The sequence below is a fragment of the Pygocentrus nattereri genome, chromosome 22 (genome assembly GCF_015220715.1).
Source record: "Pygocentrus nattereri isolate fPygNat1 chromosome 22, fPygNat1.pri, whole genome shotgun sequence".
Taxonomy (NCBI): domain Eukaryota; kingdom Metazoa; phylum Chordata; class Actinopteri; order Characiformes; family Serrasalmidae; genus Pygocentrus; species Pygocentrus nattereri.
Genome location: NC_051232.1, coordinates 22,963,302 through 22,989,819, shown reverse-complemented (window position 1 = coordinate 22,989,819; position 26,518 = coordinate 22,963,302). Strand labels below are relative to the sequence as shown.

Genomic DNA, 26,518 nt, shown 5'->3' with positions numbered 1-26,518 from the left:
ATCGAACGACTTCACATCTACAAGTTGGACTGACAGGGTAGGAGTGTCTAATAGACAGTGAGTGGACACCTTCAGCAGCACTCCTGTGTCTGATCCACTCATACCAGCGCAACACACAAAGAGGTGGTTTTAATGTTATGGCTGAGGGATGTATATTGCATTTAACTACATTTTTTACATCTATCCTTTGTTGTTTGACACCAATATCGTTATATGACAGACATGAAAATAAAACAAGTTGAATTAAAAAGCACATCACGTCTCTCTGCTAGCACTGCTTACACAGCTTGTGCTAAATATGTCAACCAAAGTTAATCGTAGGTACGGCTGTAATTTTACTCAATTCATGAAGGTGAAATTAGATGCAGGGAGAAATTAAACACCCCATGAAAGACGCTCTAAACACCCCCTGGTGGCTTAGGCCTTGTTTAATGCCTAAATCCACTAATAATGCAGTCCTGCTTGTTTAAAAACAAGCTAAGACACCTAATTCTTATGATATTAGATGCTCCACACAGAGATGTTGCAATATTTCACCTAGAACGGGGTAAAACATATTGCATGTTAGCCTTCCCGGGAGTTCATCCTGATTTAAGCTGAGTATTATCTGCTTGAGGCTACGTTTTCTTTCGCCAATTTCAATATGATGCCTTTGTGGCTTGAATGCGTTGAATGTGTGTGGCCTAAATGCTTGTAAAGTTCACATAAAGCTATGCGCCTGACTCATGTTTGATTCATGCAGGTGGAGAATCCCCAAGTCTGAAGGGTTCAGTGAGACAGCGTCTAGCTATGCAGTACTATTGAAGCTTTTAACGAGCTTTAATGAAGGGCTTTTCTCTTTAATGTCAAACCAAAATACTTTCTGATGGTAAAAATAGCACAGCAATGGCCCCAGGAAAGACTAACATATGAGCCTGGGGGCCTTTTCTACAAGAAGACTATAAATAAGCTATGTAATTTAGTTACTTGCTTTGATAACTGAAGGAAAATTGACTGCATTCACCCCTAGGCACTGCCTGCACTTACTGGCCATCTTGCCAGAAATGCATACCCGAAAGATGCACTATCTAATTATATAATTACTGTCTGAAGCTCATCTGTTATTGCACAGGGACTATCATAGACCCACTACTGAGCAAATATTATTTGGATGGCCGCTCTCTGCAGTGAGGCCCTCATACCAGTGGTCAGCAGTGGGCCCATTTAAAAGAAGCTAATGATAAATTGGTGGATAAATTGTGCAGCAAAATACTGGCTAAAGTTATCATATGCACTATTATTCCACATGGTTGCATGAAATAAATGTAAGCTGTTGCATAGATTTTTGATAATAAACCATGACAAGGCCTGTCAGGCCATGTAAGCCAACTTTCTGCAGAGTCAACTGCTATGGAGTTCCAAACTTCATGTAGCCTTCAGATTAGCTCAAGAACAGTGTAGAGAGCTTCATGGAATGGGTTTCCATTGCCGAGCAGCTGCATCCAAGCCTTACATCACCAAACGCAATGTAAGGCATCGAATGCAGTGGTGTAAAGCGCTGCCACTGGACTCTAGAGCAGTGGAGACGTGTTCTCTGGAGTGACAAATCATGCTTCTCCATCTGGCAATCCAATGGATGAGTCTGGGTTTGGCGGTTGCCAGGAGAACGGTAATTGTCTGACTACATTGTGCCAAGTGTAAAGTTGGGTTGGGGGGGATTATGGTGTGGGGTTGTTTTTCAGGAGTTGGGTTCGTCCTCTTACTTCCAGTGAAAGGAACTCTTAATGCTTCAGCAGACCAAGAGATTTTGGACAATTTCATGCTCCCAACTTTGTGGGAGCAGTTTGGGGATGACCCCTTCCTGTTCCAACATGACTGCACACCAGTGAACAAAGCAAGGTCCTTAAAGACATGGATGAGTGAGTTTGGCGTGGAAGAACTTGACTGACCAGCACAGAGTCCTGACCTCAACCCGATAGAACACCTTTGAGATGAATTAGAGCGGATAGCAAACGAGTGATGTTTTTTTTGTTAGCTAAGCTCATCATTTTTTAACAGTAGCTCTGTACAGTGGTAAAAATGGCCATCATTCCAACATCATTCCACACTTTTTCTGCCTTTTGCAAAAATGCCTGCTTCTGAAACCTTATTTACATTGAAATAAAACTTCATTACAGGTACTTAAACATTTATAGATGTGTTAATCAGTAAAATCGCTAAAATGCAGTACATTTCCTGCATAAAAATCTATGTAAGAGCTATCCTCAATCAATGTGAAATTTTCTATAAAAGCAACAGATTTTTTACCTCTTTACAGACTTGATGATTCATATTAAACTTCTAAAAAATACTCTCATATTATGCTACCTATTTACTTCTTGTGTGTACTTAGGTCCAGGATGCCCACCCTGTTCTCCTCATACATCTCCTCTTTCATCTCTTTCTCTTTTTTGCTGAAGCCATAATAACAAAAACCACAACAGGACCTGTTTTCCAACAACCGGTTCAGGCACTCATTACAGATCTATGATAATCAAAAAAGCTTTGCACAAAGCAAAGAGAACAAAGAGAACAAAAACTCTGAATATTTTGGAAAAGAAATACTACATTTTCAACAAGGCTTTTCAGACATTTATCAAAAATACCTGCTGCAGAAACACTAAATTGTCTCACTGATGTGAGCTACTTAGCTAGAATGTCAAAAAAACCTCCAGCATCCATTCAGTTACATCTTTATATATTTGGGCATCTAGTAGTGAATGAGTTTAGCAGGCTGGCTAGATATCAGTCTTTACCCTGACATCAGCATTAGCTAAGCAAACTGAAATAACAATAAACAAATTAATTGACAAATAATACTGATTACACTGAGTAGATCATGACTAAATAAGACTTAAGGAAATTAGAAAATGAACATTTTAAGGATAATCTTTCTGTATTGTGACTAGGATGTTAGCTTGGAGCTGAAATATTAGCTTGCAGCTACAGAATTAGATCAGGACAAAAGCACAGCTTTTATTTCAGATATTCTACTTTTATAGCGCTGAATGATCTAATGAAATCCAAACTGAAACATCCATCCATCCATCCATTCTCTAAGCCGCTTCTCCGTCAGGGTCGCGGGGGGATGCTGGAGCCTATCCCAGCAGTCTTCGGGCGAAAGGCAGGATACACCCTGGACAGGTCGCCTGTCCATCGCAGGGCAGACAGACAGACACAGACAGTCACTCACACACTCACACCTAGGGGCAATTTAGCATGTCCAATTGGCCTGACTGCATGTCTTTGGACTGTGGGAGGAAACCGGAGAACCCGGAGGAAACCCACGCAGACACGGGTAGAACATGCAAACTCCACACAGAGAGGACCAAACTGAAACATAAATATGTTAATGAGGCACATTTTCAGACACTCCTATTTCTGCTCTACTGAAAAATGTATGGTATCAGATTGAGCAACATATTTTTACCCCTAGCATAATTAGGGTTCAAGCATGCAGTACACTGAACCCTATTGGAATTGTCAAGATTTTTCTTATTCTTTTTCCGCCCTGAAACGGAACGCACAGCACAAACCATAAGTCCTAGAGACAGGAAACTTGGTCAATGGGTAGTAGTCCCTCCCGCTACTCAGGCGCACGACATCAGCGCAATCGGCCTGAAGGGGGCGCTATAGCGCAGAAAATGTGTTTTGCCTCATAACTCCTAAACCAAAATGTGTACAGACTTTTTCCCTGATTCCTTGGTTACATTCAAACAACTTTGCAATTTGGACCATTTAGCTCCGCCCTAATTTGCAAATTTGCATAATATGCATAACCTACTTTTGCAAACTAGTCGTACAATTTTTTCCCCGATCCTCATGTATCTGGTGTCAAAAAAATCAGAAGAGCCTGGAACTCAATAATTATCAAAAACATTTTGAATTTTCTAAACAGCATGGCTGCCATATGCAAATGAACCCTTCTGGATAAATTCAAAATAATTCAGAGTTAATTTACATTTTGTAACTTGACAATCCTTCAGTCAACAAATTTCAAACTTGACACACATATTCGGCAGAAGATTCTGAAGTGGCCATTCGATTTTTATGCGCATAAATAATTAGGGGGCGGGGCTAATGCTACATGACTGTTTCTCAGCATGCATACATCCGATCAAGCCGAAACTTTGCATGCAGCATCTTCTCGACATACTATGAGTGACACTTTAAGGACAATTTGTTACATTGAAATTTGTTCTCGCCATCAGCCATTCAGCGTTTACCAGGCTTTTGACAGGCATACCGTTGGACCAATCATAATGAAACTCGAATGGTGTCTATAAGTTGCCACTTTCTAACAACCAGTAAAGTTTCAAAAGATTTGACCACTGGGGGACGCTTTTTTATATATATTTATTACAGAACTGCATATTTATTATAGAATTGCACAGTTTTTTAGGAATTGTTAACTGTTCAAAAACCATACTTTTCAAACTAGTCTCTGGATGTTCATCAAACATTTTTAAAATTTGTCTAGAATAACTTGGGCATCTCTAGGTAAATAATTATTGAAAACATGTTGACTTTTCTACTCAGGGTCATGTAGATCAGTCAAGTAATTACTGCAGTCATGGCATTGCTAACTTGATTTGCTATAACTCAACAGTCATTGGTCAGATCATCTCCAAACTTTAAAGATCCCTACAGACCGAACTCCTCATCCTATCAAGTAGAGTGTAGCCCTAGAAAGCTCATTTCCACCGCTGGCATTCGCGATCTCATTATTCCGGTCATTACCCACAGCTCATGACCATAGGGAAGAGCTGGGATGTAGACAGCCTGGCCTTATGGCTCAGCTCTCTCTTCACCACTACAGTCCAGTACAGTGATCGCATTACTGCTGCCACCTGTCCCAGCCTGTGACCGATCTCACAATCCCTCTTCCCATCACTCGTGAACAACACCCTTACTTAGATAAGATACTTAGGCCCAATCCCATTTCTTATTTTTACCCCTACCCCTTGTTTTCAAGTGTAAACCTCCCCCTTGAAACTGAGTTACAAGGGGTAGTGGTTGAAATCTTCCCCCCTATGAAATGGGACAACCCTTCAAGAACCAGATACGTCTTCAGTTGTCATCAGAGACTTTTACATAAACAGATGAGACAAGGTTTTCCTTCCATTTCCAATATGCCGCCTCCAGCTGTAGTGATCTCACGTGTGTCCCATGACAGGACAGGTGAATCATATTTAAAACAGCCTGAAAAAATAATCAGGACATGTTCTCCTGCTTTGTCTCCAGACTTTAGCAACAATAGTATATCACACTGACATTTGCCATTTATCTGAAGGAGCCTGAAAAGCAGGGGGCTCTCGATTCATTCACTACTTTTCTTTTTTTTTTTTACACATCAATCAGTCAAACAAGTCACTGAATAAAAAAGAACACAATCAAAAAACTACATCACTTCATTAACAGCTACTGGCGCTGCTCTGTAGGCGACCCTGCCAGCCTGCAGTGACAGCAGAGGAGGGTAAAGGTCAGCTCCTCACTGCTTAAATACATTTAGGCCATCATACGCCTTCAAACAGGGGGGCAATTAATTATTATCGCCACCAAGAATTTTTCAGTGATAAGAAGCTGAACTTAGCTTTTTAATCACCAGCTTTATGGTCGATTTCCTGTTCCACCTTAAATGGTGAGGCAACTTCACGTACCAGAATGTAACTGCTGCGCCATTTAAGGGAAAAACGGGAAAATTCGCCCGGTAGCGACCGAGACATCAGCGTATTACTGCTGGTTTTTATGCATGTTATGAAGGAAATTACCATAAAACGCTATTACAGTAGTTCTTACAACACAACGGCTTTTTAACAGAGAAATACTTACATTTATGTGTTTCTTTGGCTTGTGCAGCCATCTTGCCGATGATTTGCATATCAATCTGGGAATTTTCTCATAACACTCCGTTTGTAGTGTGACTCTGAAAAACCTTAGTTTGAAGGGCCATGTAGCCCTAACACCTCATCCTACCCCTCAATCTCAACATCAATCGGTACAACCCTACCCCTAGATGTGAACGTGTAAAACAGAGGGGTAGGACTAAGTTTTAGGGGCAAGGGGTGAAATGAGATTGGGCCTCAAACTCCCACCTGGGGCAAGTCCTTTCCCCTTACCTGGAGTGGGCATGCCATCCTTTTCCAGGCTAGGACCATGGACTCAGATTTGGAGGTGCTGATCTGCATACGAACCACTTCACACTCAGCTGCAAACCGTTCCAGTGAGCACTGGAGGCAACCATGTTATCCAACCAAAAGAACAACATCATTTGCAAACAGCAGAGACACCATCCTCCAGGATTAAAATTATTCTGAACACGGCCCTCCGACTATCATTCCCAGCTCACCCTCACTATTCGCTTGGGCCTACCAGGTCTGACTATCAGTCTTCTCTGCCATCTGATCTAACTCACCACCAGATTGTGATCAGTTAACAGCTCAGCACCTCTCCTCATCTGAATGTCCAGAGTGTAAGGTCCCAAGTCAGATGAAACAACAGCAAAGTCAATCACTGACCTTTGACCAAGGAGCTCTGGTACCATTTACACTTATGAACATCCTTGTATTCGAACTTGGTGTTTGTTAAGATAAGATAAGATAAGAGATAAGATAATCCTTTATTAGTCCCACAGCGGGGAAATTCACAGTATTACAGCAGCAGCAGAGTAACAGGGGTAAGGCACTCAGTAATAGAAACGGGAAACAGTATAAACATTATCAACATTATAAATAATAAAAATTAAAGCTAAATCTCTAGACTATTTACAACAAAATAAGGATAATAATAAAATAAGAGTTGCATAGGAATCTGTATTGCACTTAGCATATTGCACAATGAAAAATGTTTGCATTCTGAATGTAAGTGTATATTGTATGTGGTCTACTGGGAGCAGTGCTGGTTGTACAGTCTCACAGCAGCAGGAAGAAAGGACCTGCGATAGCGCTCCTTCACACATTTGGGGTGAAGGAGCCAGTCACTGAAGGAACTGCCCAGTGCTGCCAGAGTCTCACGCATGGGTGGGAGTCGTTCTCCAGCATGGATGCTAGCTTGTTCAGCATCCTCCTTTCTCCCACCGCCTGCACTGGGTCTAGAGGAGTCCCTAGGACCGAGCCAGCCCTCCTGATCAGTTTGTCCAGTTTCTTCCTGATCAGGAGGGCTGGCTCGGTCCTAGGGACTCCTCTAGACCCAGTGCAGGCGGTGGGAGAAAGGACAATCCATGCCTGGCACAGAAGTCCAATAACAATTCACCATTCGGGTTTAGATCAGGCAGGCCGTTCTTCCCAATCACACCTCTCCAGGTGTCTCCCAGTCGTGGCCAACATGAGCATTGAAGTAATGCTTCCTGGATCGGGGCCTTGTTGTGGCGGAAGGACCTGTGTGGTCTAGGGATCTTCAGAGCTAGGTTGTCGGGAGCAATATGCTCCTGGTAGGGTCTCCCAGGGCAAACAGGTCTGCAGTGAAAAATGGACGCAGACAATCGTGGGGTAGCACCTGGGGATAGCGTCGCTCAGCAAGTGCCTGGTGGCCGGGCAGCCCACGTAACCCGGCCGAGCTCAGCCCGAAGAGGCAACGTGGGGAAACCATGTGGGCCCACCATCCTCGAGGTCCTGCATGTGGAATCGGTGCAGTGCTGTATTTGCAGTGTGAGATGGCAGGGAGGCCTTTGGCAGCCTAAGCCCCTGCGACAGAAAAATAAATGATATTTTCAAAAATGTAAGATGTCAGAGCCTGTCATAAACCAAAAGTCACACAAACTGGACCCAAAAATGTAAGTAGGACATAACGTATCAGGTTTAGTTCGTTTACCACAAGGTGCGATACCAACTATTTTTGAAAAATTCATTAATTTTAGAGAAAATCAGCTTAGACCCAGAGATCCTAATATGGGTATGAGGCTGACTTTGGAATGACTATTCAATTTAGAAGTAATGTAAAGTAATCAGAGTAGATCGGGTGAATTCAACATTTTCCTGTGAGGCCTTTTTCCAGATTTTTGAAAAAATGCTAGGACACTAAACTTAAATTTGACCAGTTTATTTATCATTACCTGCATCAAACATTAAACATCAATCAACATTATTAAATGATATTGTGAATAATTCCAGATTACAAAAATAAAAACTAACCAGAATATACAGCAGTTCGGAATAAATCTCTTCATACATAACATTCCATTTCTAATATCTTCTTTTTTTATTTTAAACATATTTTATTTACAAAATACAGTATAAACATTTGAACAAACTATCTACCTACCTTCTTTATTTGTATGTTATTTTGTCTTTTTGGTCATTAGCTCACAGCAGTCATTTAACATTTGCCTCTTAACACAAAAAGTTTGTGCAGCCCTGATGTAGACACAAAGAGATGTGACAGATAACCCAACAGGATATGAAATCAGACTGAGCTAAGGTAGTGTTTCTCAACCTGGTCCTGGAGGATCACTGTCCTGCACATTTGAATTTTTTTCCCACTTTAACTCAGCCACTTCAGCTTAATAATAGGCTGTTAATGAGCTGCTTAGTTGGATGAGGTATTTTGGGAGCAGTGAAAACACCAAGAAAGCCTTCAAGACTAGGGTTGAGAAACACTGCCTTAGCTCAGTCTCATTTCATATCCTGTTATTGTATCTGTCACATCTCTTTGTGTCTACATCGGGGATGCACAAACTTTTTGTGTTATTAACTCTTCACATCACCGCTGCAGCCAAGACAATTTAACTGCCCATAGTCCAGCTCAAGCATTCTTAAACATATTAAAGTCCGGATACACTAAAGCCAGTTGTTTTCCAATATGCTTGGTTTTGACTAACCTTCTGACATGCAGGTGTTGCACAACAGGTTGTGGGAAAAGGTGCATCAGCATGAAGCCGCAAAGATGAACAGTCAGTCTTTGCGCAACTGCATTCAACAGAAGTGCATTACTCAAGCTAATCAGATCATTAGAATCATGCTGATTATTGTGTACAGTCTTTAATGTATGACAGATGTGCTTAGTTGGACTTCAGGCTAACTAAGACAAACTATTTGTGTATTGCTTTCTCAAGGCTCCATCATGTGGTCATTTACTGCTAACGCTGCTGGGTGTGAAGTACCTTGGAATGCTAGAACATTGGTCACTCTGCAGGAATCATCACACATCGTTGAGGGTTAACTACTACTTGAGTGATGCTCTATTCTGCATAAATTCTAATCTCCTTTTGACAACTCTAGACCAAAACTCTGCTTTGACACACCCAAAACTCTTTGACACCTCTGCTTTGTTAATTTTATTTCACTAGGGTATATTTGGTTTGTCCATCTGAATTTACATGACCAAATCATAAGACAATTTATTCAGCAACTGCATGAAATAAACAAATCTTTGTTTTATTTATTTTCATTTTTTTTGTAGAAGCTCCCCTCAATTTAACGGAACATGTGTTTTATGGTCTCACATACTGCTATATGCTTACAATTTACTGCTGAAAGCCAAAGGTCTTAGATTCTCTTTGTATTATTATATAAAAATAATTTTTACGGAGCAGATCACTGAAGAGATGCCATCTGTTTATAGTTTATTGCCCAGATTTGTGGAAAAATGAGTCGACCTTCAGTAGACAAAAAAAGGTTCAGCTTCTTTTATTAGAAGTGTTTAACATTACATTAAGCATCTACTTGATGCTACTACTCTACTTGATCTCCATTTACCATTCATGTGCTACTGTAGAACTACAAAGCGCACCTATACAGCATCACCAACACAAATAATACCTGGTCCTACAGTGTCATTGGTATAGTGGTGGTGTGATAGTGTGTGTTGTGCTGGTATGAGTGGATCAAGCACAGCAGTGCTGCTTGAGTTTTTGAACAACATTGTTTAAAACATGTTAATGCTATTCAATGCTCGGGAACTGACTGCATTCCTTTACATTGCAAATGTTTAAGCATTTATAAACTATTATTTTGATCAAATGCTCCTTATCAATGCATTCATTTTGGACTCGCTCAGGAGCGCCCTCTTGTGTTTGAGAAACCCAGAAGACATTGTGGAGTGGGAATTCTCCTCTCTCCAAGTTCTCTATACGTCCTCCCTGTCAGTTTCATGGACAAGTACCCTAAGGCCATTGACACTGGGCTACCAAACTTGTTTTTTTAAATCATCGTGGCCATAAATCTCTTAGCAAACGTATTAGAAACAAATACCATGATATAATGTTTGAGCACACAGTGGTACAGCAAGTGATGTAACTAACGTTAGCATGGATATGCGTTAGCAAACTTGATCAAATTGCTGCTGTGAAGCTAACCAGGTGAGATTAGCTATCACAAAAATTAGACCTACTGGTTGAGCAAAAGTAAATGAAGGATAATGTTAATGTTCCCCACCTGTTACGCAGAAACAGCGCAGCCTCCTTTCATGCCATTCAACTCAGCGTTCGCATTTTTCCGTTCCACCTTAAATGGAGAAGCAGTTGCGTCCCGGTGTTGCATCCAATTCAGTTCCCCCACGTAATCCCGTGCCCCTTACAAAACAATCAAGTCCTCAGGAGCGCATTCACCAGCAGAAACAGAGACGTTATTTGTGAATGAAGAGACCATAGAAATACATGGTATGGATATCAATTGGAGGAGACGGTCACCCTGATATTAATCACAAAGCTCAATATGGCGTCTGTTTACGGTGAAAACAATGCCCTTCAATAAAAAGAGGCATTTGGCTCGCTGGTTACGCCGCTAGCGGAGAAGGAGCGCCTACACCAGGGCCGGTGTATGAGGAGCTTGGGGCTGCACTAGAGAAACCTCTCTGAAGGAGCCTGAACCCTTTCTTAACTGCTCAGTCACCAGGCCAGCGTCAGTTAGGACTGAACACGGGGCAGGAGCCATTACGGAACAACAGGTCTTAATTTCATAATAGCTTCCAAATAGCTTTCATAATAGCCAAATAAAAAAAAAAACAGTATTACAGAAACATCCTAACTAGACTAAGTCTCCTAAAGTCCGTCGTACCTTTAAGATAAAGCCCAAAATAGCCTTCGCTGTTTTAAGTGTTCGCTTCAGTTTTTTTGTGCGGTGACAGGAAGCACAGTTCGCTATAACTGCCATAATGACGTCACATTTCACACTGAAAACGGCGCTTTGTCTTATTTTATTTTTAATAATAGCCCTTTAAAAGCCCCAGACACGATCTCCACCGCCCCTGTTAACGCTGATGAAAACGCGTCATGTTAAATATTACGGTGATGGTGGTGAATAATGAGGAGACCGAGCTGAACGAGCGTCTGTCCATTAGGAGGAACAACGTTGGCACGTTCGACTAAAGCCTTTGGGAAATGAAACTGAGAGTGGAGAGCAGAGACGCTCTGGTAAACAGCACGATATTCTTCACCCTATTCTGAACTTCACGTTCATAGCGCTGTAGTTTTCTTTGACCTTCCTTCGACATCAGCGGTGTCGAACCTTAGCTGCCTGGCTAACTAACTTGATTATTTTGATTATGGGTCCTCGTTTCGGCTGTGCGCGAATGGCTGGTTGCTAAGCAACAGTCGTGGCAGTTGATCACTTCCATGAGGTAAGGTAAGATTTCTTAGCGCTGTAAGAAAAGATTCCTGAATTAAGATAAGTCTCATCTTGAACTGTAAGATCTTATGTCAGAAAGATCGGAAGTTACTGTACTACGGCCTCAACAACATGATTGCAAAACGTCAGAGGGCGCCTGTGACCGAGACCTCCTCGAAATGTGTGTGAATGGAGTTAAACGGCTAAAAACGATTTAAAATCATTTCTAATCAATCCTCCATAACTTCCCTTTAATTTTAGAAAGTAGAAGTTATTTCACTAAAAAGCCAAAGAAAACATACCTATATATATTTCCTTTTTTTCTACAGCAAAGCTCTCTGGCAATATTCATAGTATACAAATGCCCAATTAACGGTGAGCGAACAGACTTTCCTCTTGGGACTTTGACAATATTCAGGTGCCTAAGCTTCTTGTTTGAATTTTCCCCTTCCACCCTGGCCTCAGGCACTAAAGCGGAACTGCTGCACGATTTAAGGTGGAAGGGGAAAATGTGAATAGAACACCAGCTTCAGCCTCATCAACACCCTCTAATGTTCTTGCCTGATCTCAATATTTGTTCTTCAGATCTTCTCCTCTCTGGCAGTTTCTTAGCTATTTCTCTCTCAAGTTCAGCACATAGCACTTCCCCTTCCCCTGACTGGAATATTGTGGTGTGGTTCGGTCAGAAGCAGTTTATTTCCCATTTGTGGAGCCAGGGCTGTGTACAAACACCATATTTTTTTTCCAGCATGCACACAGAACGAACACCTAGCTGACTGTAAATAGATATTTGCTGAATTTGATTAAAAAAAAAAAAGTAATGGATTGAATCATATATTGTGCCTTTAAAATAATGTCCAATTTTCTAGATAATGTCATGCAGTATCAGAAACCACGCAAGTAAGACTGAAAGATTATAGAACTTGACATCATGATAATTTAGGCATACAGTGTACATGATGCTAACTCGTTGTTCAATTACTTGTAAGACACATTAGCAAAACAGCTTCAGTGGGAAACTAAAGCAGTGGACACCAAGCATGTCTTGACATATCAGCTCTCATAGGGTAAGAGGAAAAAAAACGTACATTTGATTTTCCTTTAAAACAAATACTGGTGACGTTACTAAGACAAGATATAACAACGTGCTCTATAAATCAAGAGTATTACAATGATGATACACATCTAACTTTGTAGAACTAATCTCATTTTAAGTTTTAGCAGACATAAAATAAAAAAACCAAAAAAAAAAAAAAAAAAAAAAACCCAAGAAGCAACAGAAAGGCCCATGCAAGGAATGTATACTGAAATCCACTTTATTTCACTCATACAAAATAATAAGAATGTTAAAAGTTTTACATACAGCCTCTGAGCAGCCAAACTTTACACACCTGGAGGAGAGAGACAGCCACAGAAAGAAAAGGGCGGTGGGGATAAGGGGTCTGGCTCCTCTCAGCCCAAAGAACATTAAAACCATTTAAAAGATACAAGACCAAGAATATAGTTGATATAAATGTGCATTTATGTCCACAGTTGGTTGATAAGAGGGCCGTAGGGCTAAATGAATGAGTGTTTGTGCATCATGACTGTGTGCAAAAGAATGCACGCATGTTCAGTTCCTAAAAATTCCCCATTCAAGGAAAAAAAGCAAACTAGCTCAATCTTGGCCTGGTTTTAGCTTATAAATATAGAGAGATTTATTCAACATGTCCAATATTAACTCAAATGACAATGAAAACCAAAGGGGAAAAATTAACTAAAAAAACCACATATTTTACTTCATGTCTTGTGTAGTTTTTTATGTTTTAATCATAAAATATGAATTTAAAAATGACAAATATGTAGAGAAAAAAAAAGTCTGCAGGCTGTAGGTATTTGCCCCATACAGATTCCACATCAACTACACATTACTCACTCATCAACGCACGGATTTGGGCTGCACTCAACACACAAGCCCTGACCTATTTAGCTTCAGCCAATTGTGCAACATTTTAGGTGGTCACGAAAGTACATCTGCTCAGGTCCGACTGACAGCTTCAGAGGTGACAATTCAACACCTGTGGGTAAAGCGTCCAAATCAATCGCTTTGGGGCTAGTGTTCCTCGTCTTGCTTATTTTCTCTTTCTTTTAAAGTAGGACTTGAGTATGAAAGTTTATAACACCCTGAGCTAAGACGAATCAAAGCACACTGAAAAATGAGTGATATGTCCTGGAAGTCACAGAACGTCAGCGTAGAACAGCAAATAGGAACGGCAACCTAAGAGAATACAGAAACAAAAGTGATGCAAAAAAAAAAAAAAAGAAAAGAAAGAACAAGAGGATCTCTATGCCAAAAATCACAAAAAGATGACGTCCTTGATTGGGGGGCCTTTTTCCAAAAAAAAAAAAAGTGGTACGCCAAAAATTCAACAATTATCTCATTAAAAAAAAAAAAAACAGCCTGGATAAATGCTCCTGTAATCTTTCCTCAACAATAAAATAAGAATTTGTTTTAAAACAAAATTAAAACAGACAGCTAATATACAACCTATACTTCTTGCACTGTGGCTGCAGTCTTGCCAACGTCCTTTTCTCTCACTAGTAAGTGGACGTTTACTCTGTTTCGTCTCTGTAACTTTTCTTCAGGTTCCATCTGTTTTGCATTTTGCAGCCAAATAAGAACAACTTAAGAAAATTAATGTAAAATAGTGGGTGAGGGTAGGAGGAAGGAGCTAAGAGTCGTAGTCTTCATCATCGTCATTTTCATCCTTGTGCGGCACAGGGGCTGGTGGGGGAGGTACAATCCCCATGACTGAAGGGTGGGGGGCAAAGGAGCTGATGGGCATAGAAATAGTAGCCTGAGGGGTGCCCATGGGCATGGGCATGTACTGAGGGGGCATGTCTTGGCTGTTAAGAGAGGACAAACAATGGAGAAAAGAAGGGAGAGAAAAATAAAGCTGTCAGAAGAGTGGCTTTAGCTGAAAGCTGGTGGTCACCAACTTTTTTTTTTTTTTTTTTGCAAGCAACTGCAGTACCATTCTGAAACAAACCCATCAGTTTCAGTTCAAGCTCTTCAAGCCCTTCATTTTTAAAGGCATCAACTTTGCCCACAATTGCATGTTCAAAGGGCTTTTCACCATTAGTTAATATTGCTGCTTTTCAAAGGGTACAGTGTGTAAAATTAAGGAGGACTTGTTAGCAGAAATCAAATATAATATACAAAACCATATGAATAATCAAGTGACAACGAATTGATGTTTTTTTTTTTGGCTTGGAATGAGCCCTCAATCTACATCAGGAGTGGGTCCTCTATCAACAGAGATCACCATGTTTCCAGAGTAGCCCCGAATGCACAACCCAAACACTGGCTCTAGATAGTGCCTTTCATGTTTTTACACTGAAGCAGTAGCTTGAGTTTGGTGGCGCTATAGCACCATTTGGAAGATGCAAAGGAAAGAGGAATCAGTGGTTACTGGCAGTGCTGGCAAACCATTTTGTGTTGTGAAAAATTTGAGAAACCAAATTTGGACAAATGGAGGATCATACTTATTATATAGCACAAGGAAATATCAAGGGAGGGTGAACCCTCATCATCAAACAAGCGAAAACATTAAGAAGCAAGATGTACTCAGGACAGGTAATGGCAAACAGAAAACCTGACAGCCATTAGAGGTTATACTACATGCTTGGAAAGGGAGGGTGAGGGAGGGGTATTCAGTGGATTTCAATCTGCAACGTTACTGCTAGAAGACAAAAGTTTACACACTGCACTTTTAAAAGCTTGTAATCTATTAGTTTTATTTAACATTGCATTTTTAATGTTTATAGCCCTTGAAGTGGTATCAGTCAAGAGTATGAGCTTGCACTACTAATGTTAGCACTTAGCTCTACAGAATCCACTATAACTAAGCAAACTTTGTGACTTTTGCAGCTAATGCTAACACATCAGCCTCAAGAACACCATATATTAAGGGGTGCATGACTTATTTGAAATATTATCTCAGCACTTGCTAATTTCATAATCTATCTTAAAAATGCAATTAAATAAAAACAACACATACATTTATACATTTGATTCTGCAGACATCACAAACATTTTTGTATGAAAAATGCCTGACGTGGACTACTTGAATAGATGGATCTGGTGAGTAATTTGAATGGTAACTGATGTTAAAAGTTTCTTTTAAAATAAAGCAGCATTGAACACTCATTTTATTCTTGCTGCTATACATAGATACATATGTACCTGCTCAAAAGCAGGTGTGCATTTATGTGTGTGTACCTGGGGAAGTGAGATGGTGCCTGTAGATTTGTGTTGGGTTGAGAAATTTCATCCTCCTCTCCATCTGTCTCACTGTCTTCAGAGTCATCCTGACAAACCAAACCAAAAAAAACAAAACAAAAAAAAAAACACCTTAGACCAATTGAACAATGTTAGACCGATGTGAAGATGAGTTTTACAAAGCTAGACCAATGTTACAGTCACTGTAACACAGACCAAGGTTACACAACATGATGAGACCAATGTTATGATCACTATAGCATAGACAGACCAATAATACAATCACTGCAACACACCAATGTGAAAACCTGTGTAACATTATTTGAGAAATGTGAAGACTGTCATAATGTTAGATCAATGTGAGGACCAGTGCATCAGCGTTAGAGCAATGTGAAGACCATTGTAACAATGCTAGACCAATGTACACATCACTGTAAAAGTTAGACGTGAAAACCCCTGTAGTGATGTTGGACCTAAGTAAAGACCCATGTAATAACATTAGACCTATGTGAACACCCCTGTAACAACATTAGGCCTAAGTGATAACCCTTGCAGCAAGGTTAGACCAATGTGACCAGTCTGACTGTTACCCTGTAACAACGTTGGACCAGTTTGAAGACCACTGAAACAATGTTGGACCAATGTAAACATTGCTGTAGCAATGTTACACCAATGTAACGATGTTAGGCAAAATATAGACTACTTGAACACTTTAGAAACTCTCTCCTTCACATTCAGGGGTGGGGTGGACATTTTTAGGCACATCATAATATTATTAAAAAAAAAAAAAAACGACCATCAACTCATATTTATTAACTTGACAATACAAAAGTTTTATCCTAACAGTTTAAAAGACTAAAAGCATTATTCTACAGAAACTTGATAAATATCAAGTGCCTACAGTGATGCAAGTGCATTTACAAAAATCACAGCCAAACAGTAATGGCCTCAAGTCTGGTGAAACATTAACAAACCTCAAAAATGGAACAGGCTCTCCTCCGGCTCTGGGCTACATTTAGAACAGACAAATATTTTCTGTGCAATTACTGTTTACAATGAATACACATCTAGTATGCTTGGGCTGAATCTGGACCTTAAGCTAACAAACTTGAGGCTGAAACACACCAAATAAAACACTAACAGACAGAAAACAAAGACTGTATCTAAAATTAAATAAAGTATGATAACTTCTCTATAAAATAACACCACAGCACAATACTAAACGACAAAAATTGTTTCATAAATCAGGCTGTCTTGATGCACTAAATGTCAAGACTGTCCAAAAAGATGTGGAATCACTCCTGCCTAACCATCTCAGATTTTCTTGAATGTGCTCCATAATTAAATGGTTCTGATGTATACAAAGTAATTCAGAGTGGTTTGATGGGAAATGCTTGCTTCTAGAACAGGCACCAAATCAAGTGGTGGGGATAGGAACCAGATATCTGAATAACTCTAAAAGCTCCCTCACAGAATGTTATCCCATGAAATGGTTACGAATACATGGCCTGATTCCTGAATTTTTTATAACAATGTGACCTAAAACATCATTTTTAAAATCCATTGACGGCGGAGGGGTTCATGGTGGGTGTTGTAAGGCAAAAGTGTCCCCAAAGAAACCTTTTTATTTCTAACTGAGTTTTCATTACTGTTTACCATCAACATTACACATAAAACTCTGAAGATATGCACTATATTTCCAAAAGTTTTCACTTACCTATGCAAATAAATGAATTAAGGTGTTCCAATCACTTACATGGCTACAGGTGTATAAATCAAGCACCTAGGCATGCAGACTGCTTCTACAAACATTAGTGAAAGACCGGGTCGCTCTTAAATCCAGTTGTGAAATTTCCTCGCTACTAAATATCAACTGTCAACTATCAGTGGTATAACAAAGTGGAAGAGATTGGGAACGACAGCAACTCAGCCACAAAGTAGTCGGCCACGTAAAATTACAGAGAAAGGTCAGCGGATGCTGAGGCGCAAAGTGTGCAGAGGTCACCAACTTTCTGCAGAGTCAATCGCTACAGACCTCCAAACTTCATGTGGCCTTCAGATTCGCTCAAGAACAGTGCATAGAGAGCTTCATGGAATGGGTCTCCATGGCCAAGCAGCTGCATCCAAGCCTTACATCACCAAACCAATACAAAGCATCAAATGCAGTGCTGTAAAGCGCCACCACTGGACTCTAGAGCAGTGGAGACGTGTTCTTTGGAGTGACGAATCACGCTTCTCCATCTCGCAATCTGATGGACGAGTTTGGGTTTGGCGGTTGCCAGGAGAACGGTACTTGTCTGACTGCATTGTGTGGGGTTGTTTTTCAGGAGTTGGGCTCAGCCCCTTAGTTCCAGTGAAAGGAACTCTTAATGCTTCAGCAGACCAAGAGATTTTGCAAAATTTTATGATCCCAGCTGTGTGGGAACAGTTTGTGGCCCCTTGCTGATACAACATGACTGTGCACCAGTGCACAAAGTAAGGTCCATAAAGACATGGATGAGTGAGTTTGGTGTGGAAGAACTTGACTGGCCTGCACAGAGTCAACCCAAAAGAACACGTTTGGGATGAATTAGAGTGGAGACTGCGAGCCAGGCCATCTCGTCCAACATCAGGGTCTGACCTCCCAAATGCACTTCTAGAAGATTGGTCAAAGATTCCCATAAACACACTCCTAACCCTTACGGAAAGCCTTCCCCGAAGAGTTGAAGCTGTTATATCATATTACATCATATTAAACCCTATGGATTAAGAAAGGGATTTAATATGCTTGTGAAGCCAGATGAACTTTTGGCAATATAGTGTACATAGGTTCAAATGTGGTGGTTTTGGACATTAAAAGTAACAACTATATTTGGTTCATATACATGACCCCTGGTTTCTGTCACTGTGGAAAAGTCAGTAAGTTTTCCTATAATTCAGCTTTTCAGATCAAACCACTCTAAACAACCTTGTATAAATCTGAAGGAATGCATTATAGAGAAACTGCAGAAAAGTCTGTAAAATTCACGGAAAGCATGTAGCATCTTGTTAATAAAAAGAATCTTTACAAAGCGACACAAGATACCAATTGATTAAAACATCCTCTTTCCAATAGGTTTAAACCATTTTATGGCACACTATGAGCCATGGGCAATATGCATTAGAATTATGAATTAGAAACCTAACACTACAACCTTATTGGCAAAACAATGCTGTAACACATACCAAGATTTGACAGACTGCACTGTGGAGATTTAGTACCCTCTAAATGTCAGCAGACAGCATATCATTATTAAACCCACGCACCTCTTGTTCAGACTCTGTGCCTGACAGTTTCTTGTCTTTGCCTTTGGCACCTGCTCCTCCGTTCTTGCGTCCTGAACCAGGCTTGCGACCTCTGCAGGAACATACACTGCATTTCAGTACAACAGCATCAAACTCACAGCGGCTAGCTTCCGGAACTGCTCTGCTTTAGATCAACATGAGCAACAGTTCTGTCCTCTGCCACAGGGCCAATGGTTAGCATTGTCACATCTTGCCGTTCTGCGCAAGCAAAAACTCATGTCTTCAGATATCTTTTTCCATTTGGTGTGCTGCTAAACCATGACAAGGTAAAAATGATGAAGATTACAGTAGGTCACCTACAGTATCTTAAAAAATAAAGCTAATGTAATAAAGCTGTTCAAAGTTTAATTTAAAAACCAAGTTTATTTTAAAGCCTTACAAGATCCCACTGTAAGGACGATCGTGGACCCCTCAATACAAATCTATATTTCATTCATATAAAAATAAATTACTATAATAACTGTACAGCTGCAAAAATAAGATTGTTAATGTTGACAATAAATAATATGTATAATGTTAAATACTGCCACACTAATGACTGCACTTTAGTCAAAATCATAATGGACGGATTAATCAAGTCCCGACTCTTATTAGCTGACGATATGTAGGATTTGGCATCATGTACATATTGGGCTGTTTTTTAAAATGATGCCAAATAAAGCATCACATGAGTGCCATAACCTGAAGCCAATCAGTGAACTATATTATTCTGCTATCCCACCTGTACGGTACTGCTGCACTTAGCTTAGTTAGCTCATCATGCTACGGAAAATGTACTCGCCAAAAAGTGCCCAACTGGAATGGTTACACTCTGTGCTCACAACAGTTCAGGAAAAAAAAAGATACTGATTGCCAACATAAACTCAAACCAAACTTTTTAATAATTATATTATACATTTTATATCTTTATGGGTTTAGTTTAATGTATTTTGTACAACCCCAATTCCAGTGAAGTTGGGATGTTGTGTAAAACATAAATAAAAACAAAATACAATGAATTGCAAATCCTTTTCAACCTATATTCAATTGAATACGCTACAAAGACAAGATATTTAATGTTCAAATGGATAAACTTTGTTTTTTGCAAATATTCATTCATTTTGAATTTGATGCCTGCAACACGTTCCAAAGAAGTTGGGACAGGGGCGTGTTTACCACTGTGTTACATCACCTTTACTTTTAACAACACTCAATAAGTGTTTGGGACCTGAGGACACTAATTGTTGAAGCTTTGTAGGTGGAATTCTTTACCATTCCTGCTTGATGTACAACTTCAGTTGTTCAACGCGGTCTCCGTTGTCGTATTTTGCGCTTCAGAATGTGCCACACGTTTTCAGTGGGAGACAGGTCTGGACTGCAGGCAGGCCAGTCTAGTACCCGCACTCTTTTACTACGAAGCCACGCTGTTGTAACACGTGCAGAATGTGGCTTGGCTTTGTCTTGCTGAAATAAGCAGGATGTCCCTGAAAAAGACGTTGCTTGGATGGCAGCATATGTTGCTCCAAAACCTGTATGTACCTTTCAGCATTAATGGTGCCTTCACAGATGTGCAAGTTACCCATGCCATGGGCACTAACACCCCCCCACACCATCAGAGATGCTGGCTTTTGAACTTTGCACTGATAACAATCCGGACAGTCCTTTTCCTCTTTGGCCCGGAGGACATGACGCCCATGATTTCCAAAAACAATTTGAAATGTGGACTCATCAGACCACAGGACACTTTTCCACTTTGCGTCAGTCCATCTCAGATGAGCTCGGGCCCAGAGAAGCCGGCGGCTTTTCTAGGTATTGTTGATATACGGCTTTCGCTTTGCATGACAGAGTTTTAACTTGCACTTGTAGATGGAGCGACGAACTGTGTTCACTGACAGGTCACTCGAAGGTCACGGGCATTCATTGTTGGTTTTCTGCCTTGCTGCTTACTTGCAGAGATTTCTCCAGATTCTCTGAATCTTGATGATATTATGGACTGTAGATGATGAAATGCACATTGAGAAACATTGTTCTTAAACTGTTGGACTATTTGCTCACATAGTTGTTCACAAAGTGGTGAACCTCGTCCCCATCCTTGCTTGTGAATGACTGAGCCTTTCAGGGATGCTCCCTTTGTACCCAATCATGACACTGACCTGTTTCCAATTAACCTGTTCACCTGTGGAATGTTCCAAACAGGTGTTTTTTTAGCATTCCTCAACTTTCCCAGTCTTTTGTTGCCCCTGTCCCAACTTCTTTGGAATGTGTTGCAGGCATCAAATTCAAAATGAGTGAAAATTTGCAAAAAACAATAAAGTTTATCCGTTTGAACATTAAATATCTTGTCTTTGTAGTGTATTCAATTGAATATAGGTTGAAAAGGATTTGCAATTCACTGTATTTTGTTTTTATTTATGTTTTACACAACGTCCCAACTTCATTGGAATTGGCGTTGTAATTAAGCACTTTTTAATGCTGCTTGATTTTTGTTTTTGCCTACAAGCACTGTCCAGGGAATGTGGATGAAAATGAGCCATCTGCCTAAATGTGGCTCATTTATATTACAAAACAATGATGCTGATACATGTGCATTTTCTCTGTTATAATAAATAAATAAACAAATCATTAATGAAAATTGAGGGGAAAAAAAACAAAACGCAGATTACAGTTCTGGTATAGAGAACTATGTGTGAGTGTTAACCTGCGTGGGATCTTCTCTGCTCCCTCAGCATGATTCTCATCCCCCTCTCCCTGCATGTCTGGCACCGCGGCCACCAGATCCTTCAGGAAGTCAAACTGCTGCTCCAACTCAATGCACTGTTTCCTGCAGGAGAAAACAAGTACACACTTCAAGCCAATCAGTGATTCAGTAACACCATTTCTTCTTTGCTGAGTAAGTTCAAGTCACTTACAGATGTGAGGTGGTCATAGTTTTGGCGTTCCGTGACTGAGTAACATGACAGGCTTTTGTCAGGAGTGACTCCAAAAAGAGCTCAAGTGCCCGAGCTCAGGTGGGTGTCAAGGAACCAACCCAGCCAGTAACATCAGCTACAAAGTATTCGCCCAATAGACCGCCAGGAATCCGTCAACTACTTAGTCATCACATTTTTGGTTGACTAGAATTCTGCAAGTTGTCTAATTGCATGTATTTATTCATTCATTTTTAACTTGTTTGGTTATATTTACAAGTTAATTATAGTTAGAACTGAAGCTGCCAATCTGGCAAAAATATAATGGCTTTTTACTTGATATATTTTCAAGACACATAATGTGTATCAAGATATTTAGTCATTCGGAAGTTTAGTCATTTTTAACAGAGAAAGAATAATAATGAATACAATGATTTTATGCCATATATATTGCACTGCATTAATTCCAATCAAACTATAACTGCATGTTTTATTAATCATTGCTTTTATAACTGCTGACAACATACTCAGCAAAGCATACTGTCATTTAAGGTGTCACACTATCATAACAATAAATATCTTCAAATTACCCACACCTAATTTGGATGGTAGATACTTCTGCATGGTTTGGGACAACATGGGTTTAGCCAATGAGTCGCCAGATTATTTTAAGCACTGTTCTGTTTACCAGTCAAAAAAATAATTATTGTGATCGCTCAACTTCTAGTAAACTACGAAAATCGTTGGATGCTAAAAAAAGAAAGCCTATTTGATAACAATCAAAGACAAGCACACATCAACATGCATTGAAAAACACCCACACAGTTTTGTTGGTCCACTACAGCTGCAAAATCGAACAGATGAAAATTGCTGTACAAAATGATAGATTCACTGAAAGAACACTGAAAGGCTATAAAGCCGAAAATTTGTCTATTATGAACGTTCAAAGGATACAGATTATTACAGGAACTGCAGCAGCTACTTTGCCTATTTCTTCATCTGTCTGCATGATCTTCTTAATCCTTGCCTGAAAAAAAGAAAAACAAACACATACACAGAGATTGAGAGACTTGGAGACGAATGTATGTAAGCAATGCCTGTTTGTTCATTTTAGACATCAAAGAAAAGCTGAAAGATCTGTTTTTAAGTTTTAAGTGGGAAAATTTACCTAACAACACAGAGCCTCTGATGAACCACCTGTAGAAAAGTTAGACCAATCAGAAGGAACCAAACACCTGACAAAGAACTAACTGGTCGTCTGGCACGTTCTAACATTAAGCTAGAAAAAGTGGATATTCTTAAATCTTCATGGCCAAAGTAATTGGCCTGGACTTAAATTTAGAAAAAACAATAACAATTTAAATCACAGGTATTTCTCCCAATTGTTCAGCCTGAGCTTATACATGAAAAATGTAGTTAATGAAATATCGACGTACACGCCCGTACAAAAATAAATAAATACATACATACATAAAAAAAAACTGCCAAGCCCAAAACATAATGGCTTGTAACTGATGGTTTTGGGTGGTTTTTAAAGCCACCAATGCTGGGTGGAGCTATACTGACTTTTCTTTCTGTTAAAGGTTGTCTGCAGGTTTAACTCAACACTTAAAGAAATCAATGGGAAAATTTATTCCATACTTTATCAATTTGTTTAATGACTTCTTAAGACTAGGGGCGGAAAACATGGCAAAAATATATCAACGCCATACCTGATGACTTTCTCACAATACACAACATGCACCATTCGGTTTCTCTGAAGTTTGAACAGGAAAAAAAAACAAACCAGTACTGTCACTTTTTAAAAATACTCTGAAAAACTATGACTACAGTGATTTTGTTTCATATATTCCAAAACACTAAATGCAATTAAACATTTTATGCTCTACTTGTAATGAAACACCCAGTCAGTCTTCTCTAATTACTGATGACTCCCATGATATACTTAGATAAACATACTCTAGCTTGATAGCAATGAAATACCATCATATTGCCCACTCCTAGTTAAGACTATTAAAAGCTTGTTGTTTTGCCATTTGCACTTTTTTTGCACAAGAGTGTTCATTCAGATACAGTGCAACTTGGCTCAGTGTACGCACCATAAACAAGACATTGACTGGTATAAATTCTAGGGATCTTGACCAAGCCAGCTAAGCCTGATTTCTCAATAAATAATAGCCCATTAGAAGAAACACGCTACACAGCAACACCTATAACATCTTTGACAGGAGAGGTGGACGATGTGGAAAAATGTCATGTTACGATGCTTCAAGAACATTATTATATACAATGTCACAATATTTTTTCAGACATCTGATAATTAAGAACAGACAAGTACACATTTTAAAAATACTATCCAAAACGTGAATTTAATCATTTGTATTCAGCATTTGTAATCAAACATGCAGTTGGTAAGTAGTTTTTAAGTACTGGTGATATCCATGACATACTGAGAAAATCATACTGTGGCATATTATGATTTCATTCATCGTCCGAACAATAAATATATGCCATATTGCCAGGCACTATGCAACAGGCTAGAGATCATTCCCTTCAGCTGTATGATGAGTCTGGCTCAGACTAAAAGGGCTTTCTAAGATAGACTCTAACAGGGTTCAAGCAAAAGAGTTTTGCTTTTAAACTAGACAGAAATCACTGGGCAAAGACAGCAGCATCAGAACATAGTCACAATAACAATAACATTCGCAACAAAGTGATAACGATAATAACAGTCATAACAACAACAATAAGACAGAAATGCTATATCTCTTCCAATGTTACAGGCAGTTCAGCTTTTTCTTCATCAGAAAATGTAAATCTGTTTTACTGACTGTTTTCTTGAACTAAGTTAACTTCACCCGGACAGTCCAACTTATTTTACGAGTATCTACTAGCAAAGTAGAAACTGCGCCGGTCCTTTGCTGTCTAATATGTTTCGTTTACTCAGATTAGGTTATGTTACATTGATAAACATGATTTATTAATGTGTTAAACCTGGAGAGAAGCTGATTATCCCACTGCAATACGGAGAGAGCTAACGTTAGCTTAGCAAACCTCAAATATTAGCTAGCTAGCGCTTCGTCAATTTAGCTAAGCACATTCACATTAGACTTTATTCACCAACCGACTCTTTATATTATACAATAAACGCTGCCACCCGTCATTTACTTACTTCGGCTAGATATCTCACAAACAAGCAATGTTTGGAGTAGCCAGCTAGCTTAGGTTTTGAAAGGAAGCTTTAGCCATAACAGCTAGTTAGCTTAGCGTGTTTACACTGATCTCATTCATATTAGGTTAATGTACTAATACGTGTGGCTCTCGTTAATTATACGGTATAACACCGAACCACGTCTCAGACCGGACTCGGAAAACCGATCCAAAAAAGTTTAAGGTTTCGCTCATTTCATTCAAGTTGTGCGCTTCGTTGACGCTAACGTTAAATGTTATGCTAACGGCTAAGTGAGCTAACGGCAGCGGCTGCACAGGGGCTGAGCGGTGTTAGCTTAGCTTTAGCCTTAGCTTAGCAGGTCAGAGAAAGTAAACTTACCGGAGGAAATCTGGCGTTATATTTCTTCTTTTTGCTCGGCATTTTTGTTTTGGGTGTTTTTGAGCGACTCAGCTGAAGAGCTCCGAGTGTGACTGCTCTCCTCCCGCCGGTGAGAGTGAATCCAGACTGATTTTAGCCTCAATTTTAACTGTAATGTGAATGTTTTTGGCTCGGCGGCTCCTTCGTCTTCTTCTTCTGCTGCTACTTCCAGTCCCGCAGCCGGATCTCCGGATCTCGCAGGGTCGCCGCTTGATCTCGGGCTGTGCTCCAATTTACGCACCGGTGAGTTTTAATTCAGAGGGCATCGAAGTGCCCCAAGCTATGACTTACGAAGATATCATTAATAAAATGGCCTCTTAAAATGTTATAGTCGTCTTAAGTAATAGGATTTATCCAGACAGTGTAGATACTAATAAAGTACTAATTCCTCATCATTCCATGCAGTAAGTATGGTGCAGATTGGGAGTGGGCCTCCCAAGTGGAAGGTCGCCCAGGACCCTCGTGTGTTCATTCACAAACGGACCTCCTGTATTCATGTTTTCATCGTTTTATAAAGGAAGCTGATTTTGCGACACCACATCTGAAATACAGTATTAAAATACAATATTTCTCAAAGTTCACCAGGTTAGACTGGCTCACAGTGGTGGTGATAGGAACCAGACGTCTGAAGGGTTTAATGTCCCTAAAATGGTTATCGGTTTCCTTTAATCCATTACCTGATGCCTGAGACATTGTTCTATTGCAGTTTTGAGGTTAGGTTTTGGGCCACAATAGTAAAATCTATTATCAGTAATATCAACAGTAAAAGGTATCAGTGGTGGAGAGATACAAGCAGGATGTTATAAGGCAAAGTAGTCCCCAATTAAACTTGTTTGTTTTTAGATTTTGTACTCTACCATAATCCAGATTACATATAAAACTCTAAATGCTCGTGTAGGTT

At 39.8% G+C, this 26,518-nt stretch overlaps 1 protein-coding gene across 1 annotated transcript; it reads right to left on the bottom strand.

Moving 5' to 3' along the window:
- Nucleotides 1-12,858: 12,858 nt before the first annotated feature.
- Nucleotides 12,859-25,804, bottom strand: drap1 (DR1-associated protein 1 (negative cofactor 2 alpha)). The gene is made up of 7 exons (XM_017697614.2): nt 25,579-25,804; nt 22,983-23,055; nt 22,032-22,125; nt 21,821-21,943; nt 19,105-19,195; nt 15,820-15,908; nt 12,859-14,444 (listed from the first exon to the last, which is right to left on the bottom strand). The coding sequence occupies exons 1-7, from the start codon at nt 25,618-25,620 to the stop codon at nt 14,270-14,272; spliced, it is 687 nt and encodes a 228-aa protein (XP_017553103.1). The 5' UTR covers nt 25,621-25,804; the 3' UTR covers nt 12,859-14,269.
- Nucleotides 25,805-26,518: the final 714 nt, after the last annotated feature.

Excerpts from the sequence above, each read along its gene's own strand:
- drap1 (XM_017697614.2), bottom strand. The coding sequence starts at position 25,620 with ATGCCGAGCAAAAAGAAGAAATATAACGCCAGATTTCCTCCG. Across the intron at positions 21,944-22,031 it reads ACTATGACCACCTCACATCT|GAAACAGTGCATTGAGTTGG; the intron begins GTAAGTGACTTG and ends TTTCTCCTGCAG. Across the intron at positions 15,909-19,104 it reads GCACAGAGTCTGAACAAGAG|GATGACTCTGAAGACAGTGA; the intron begins GTGCGTGGGTTT and ends TTGGTTTGTCAG.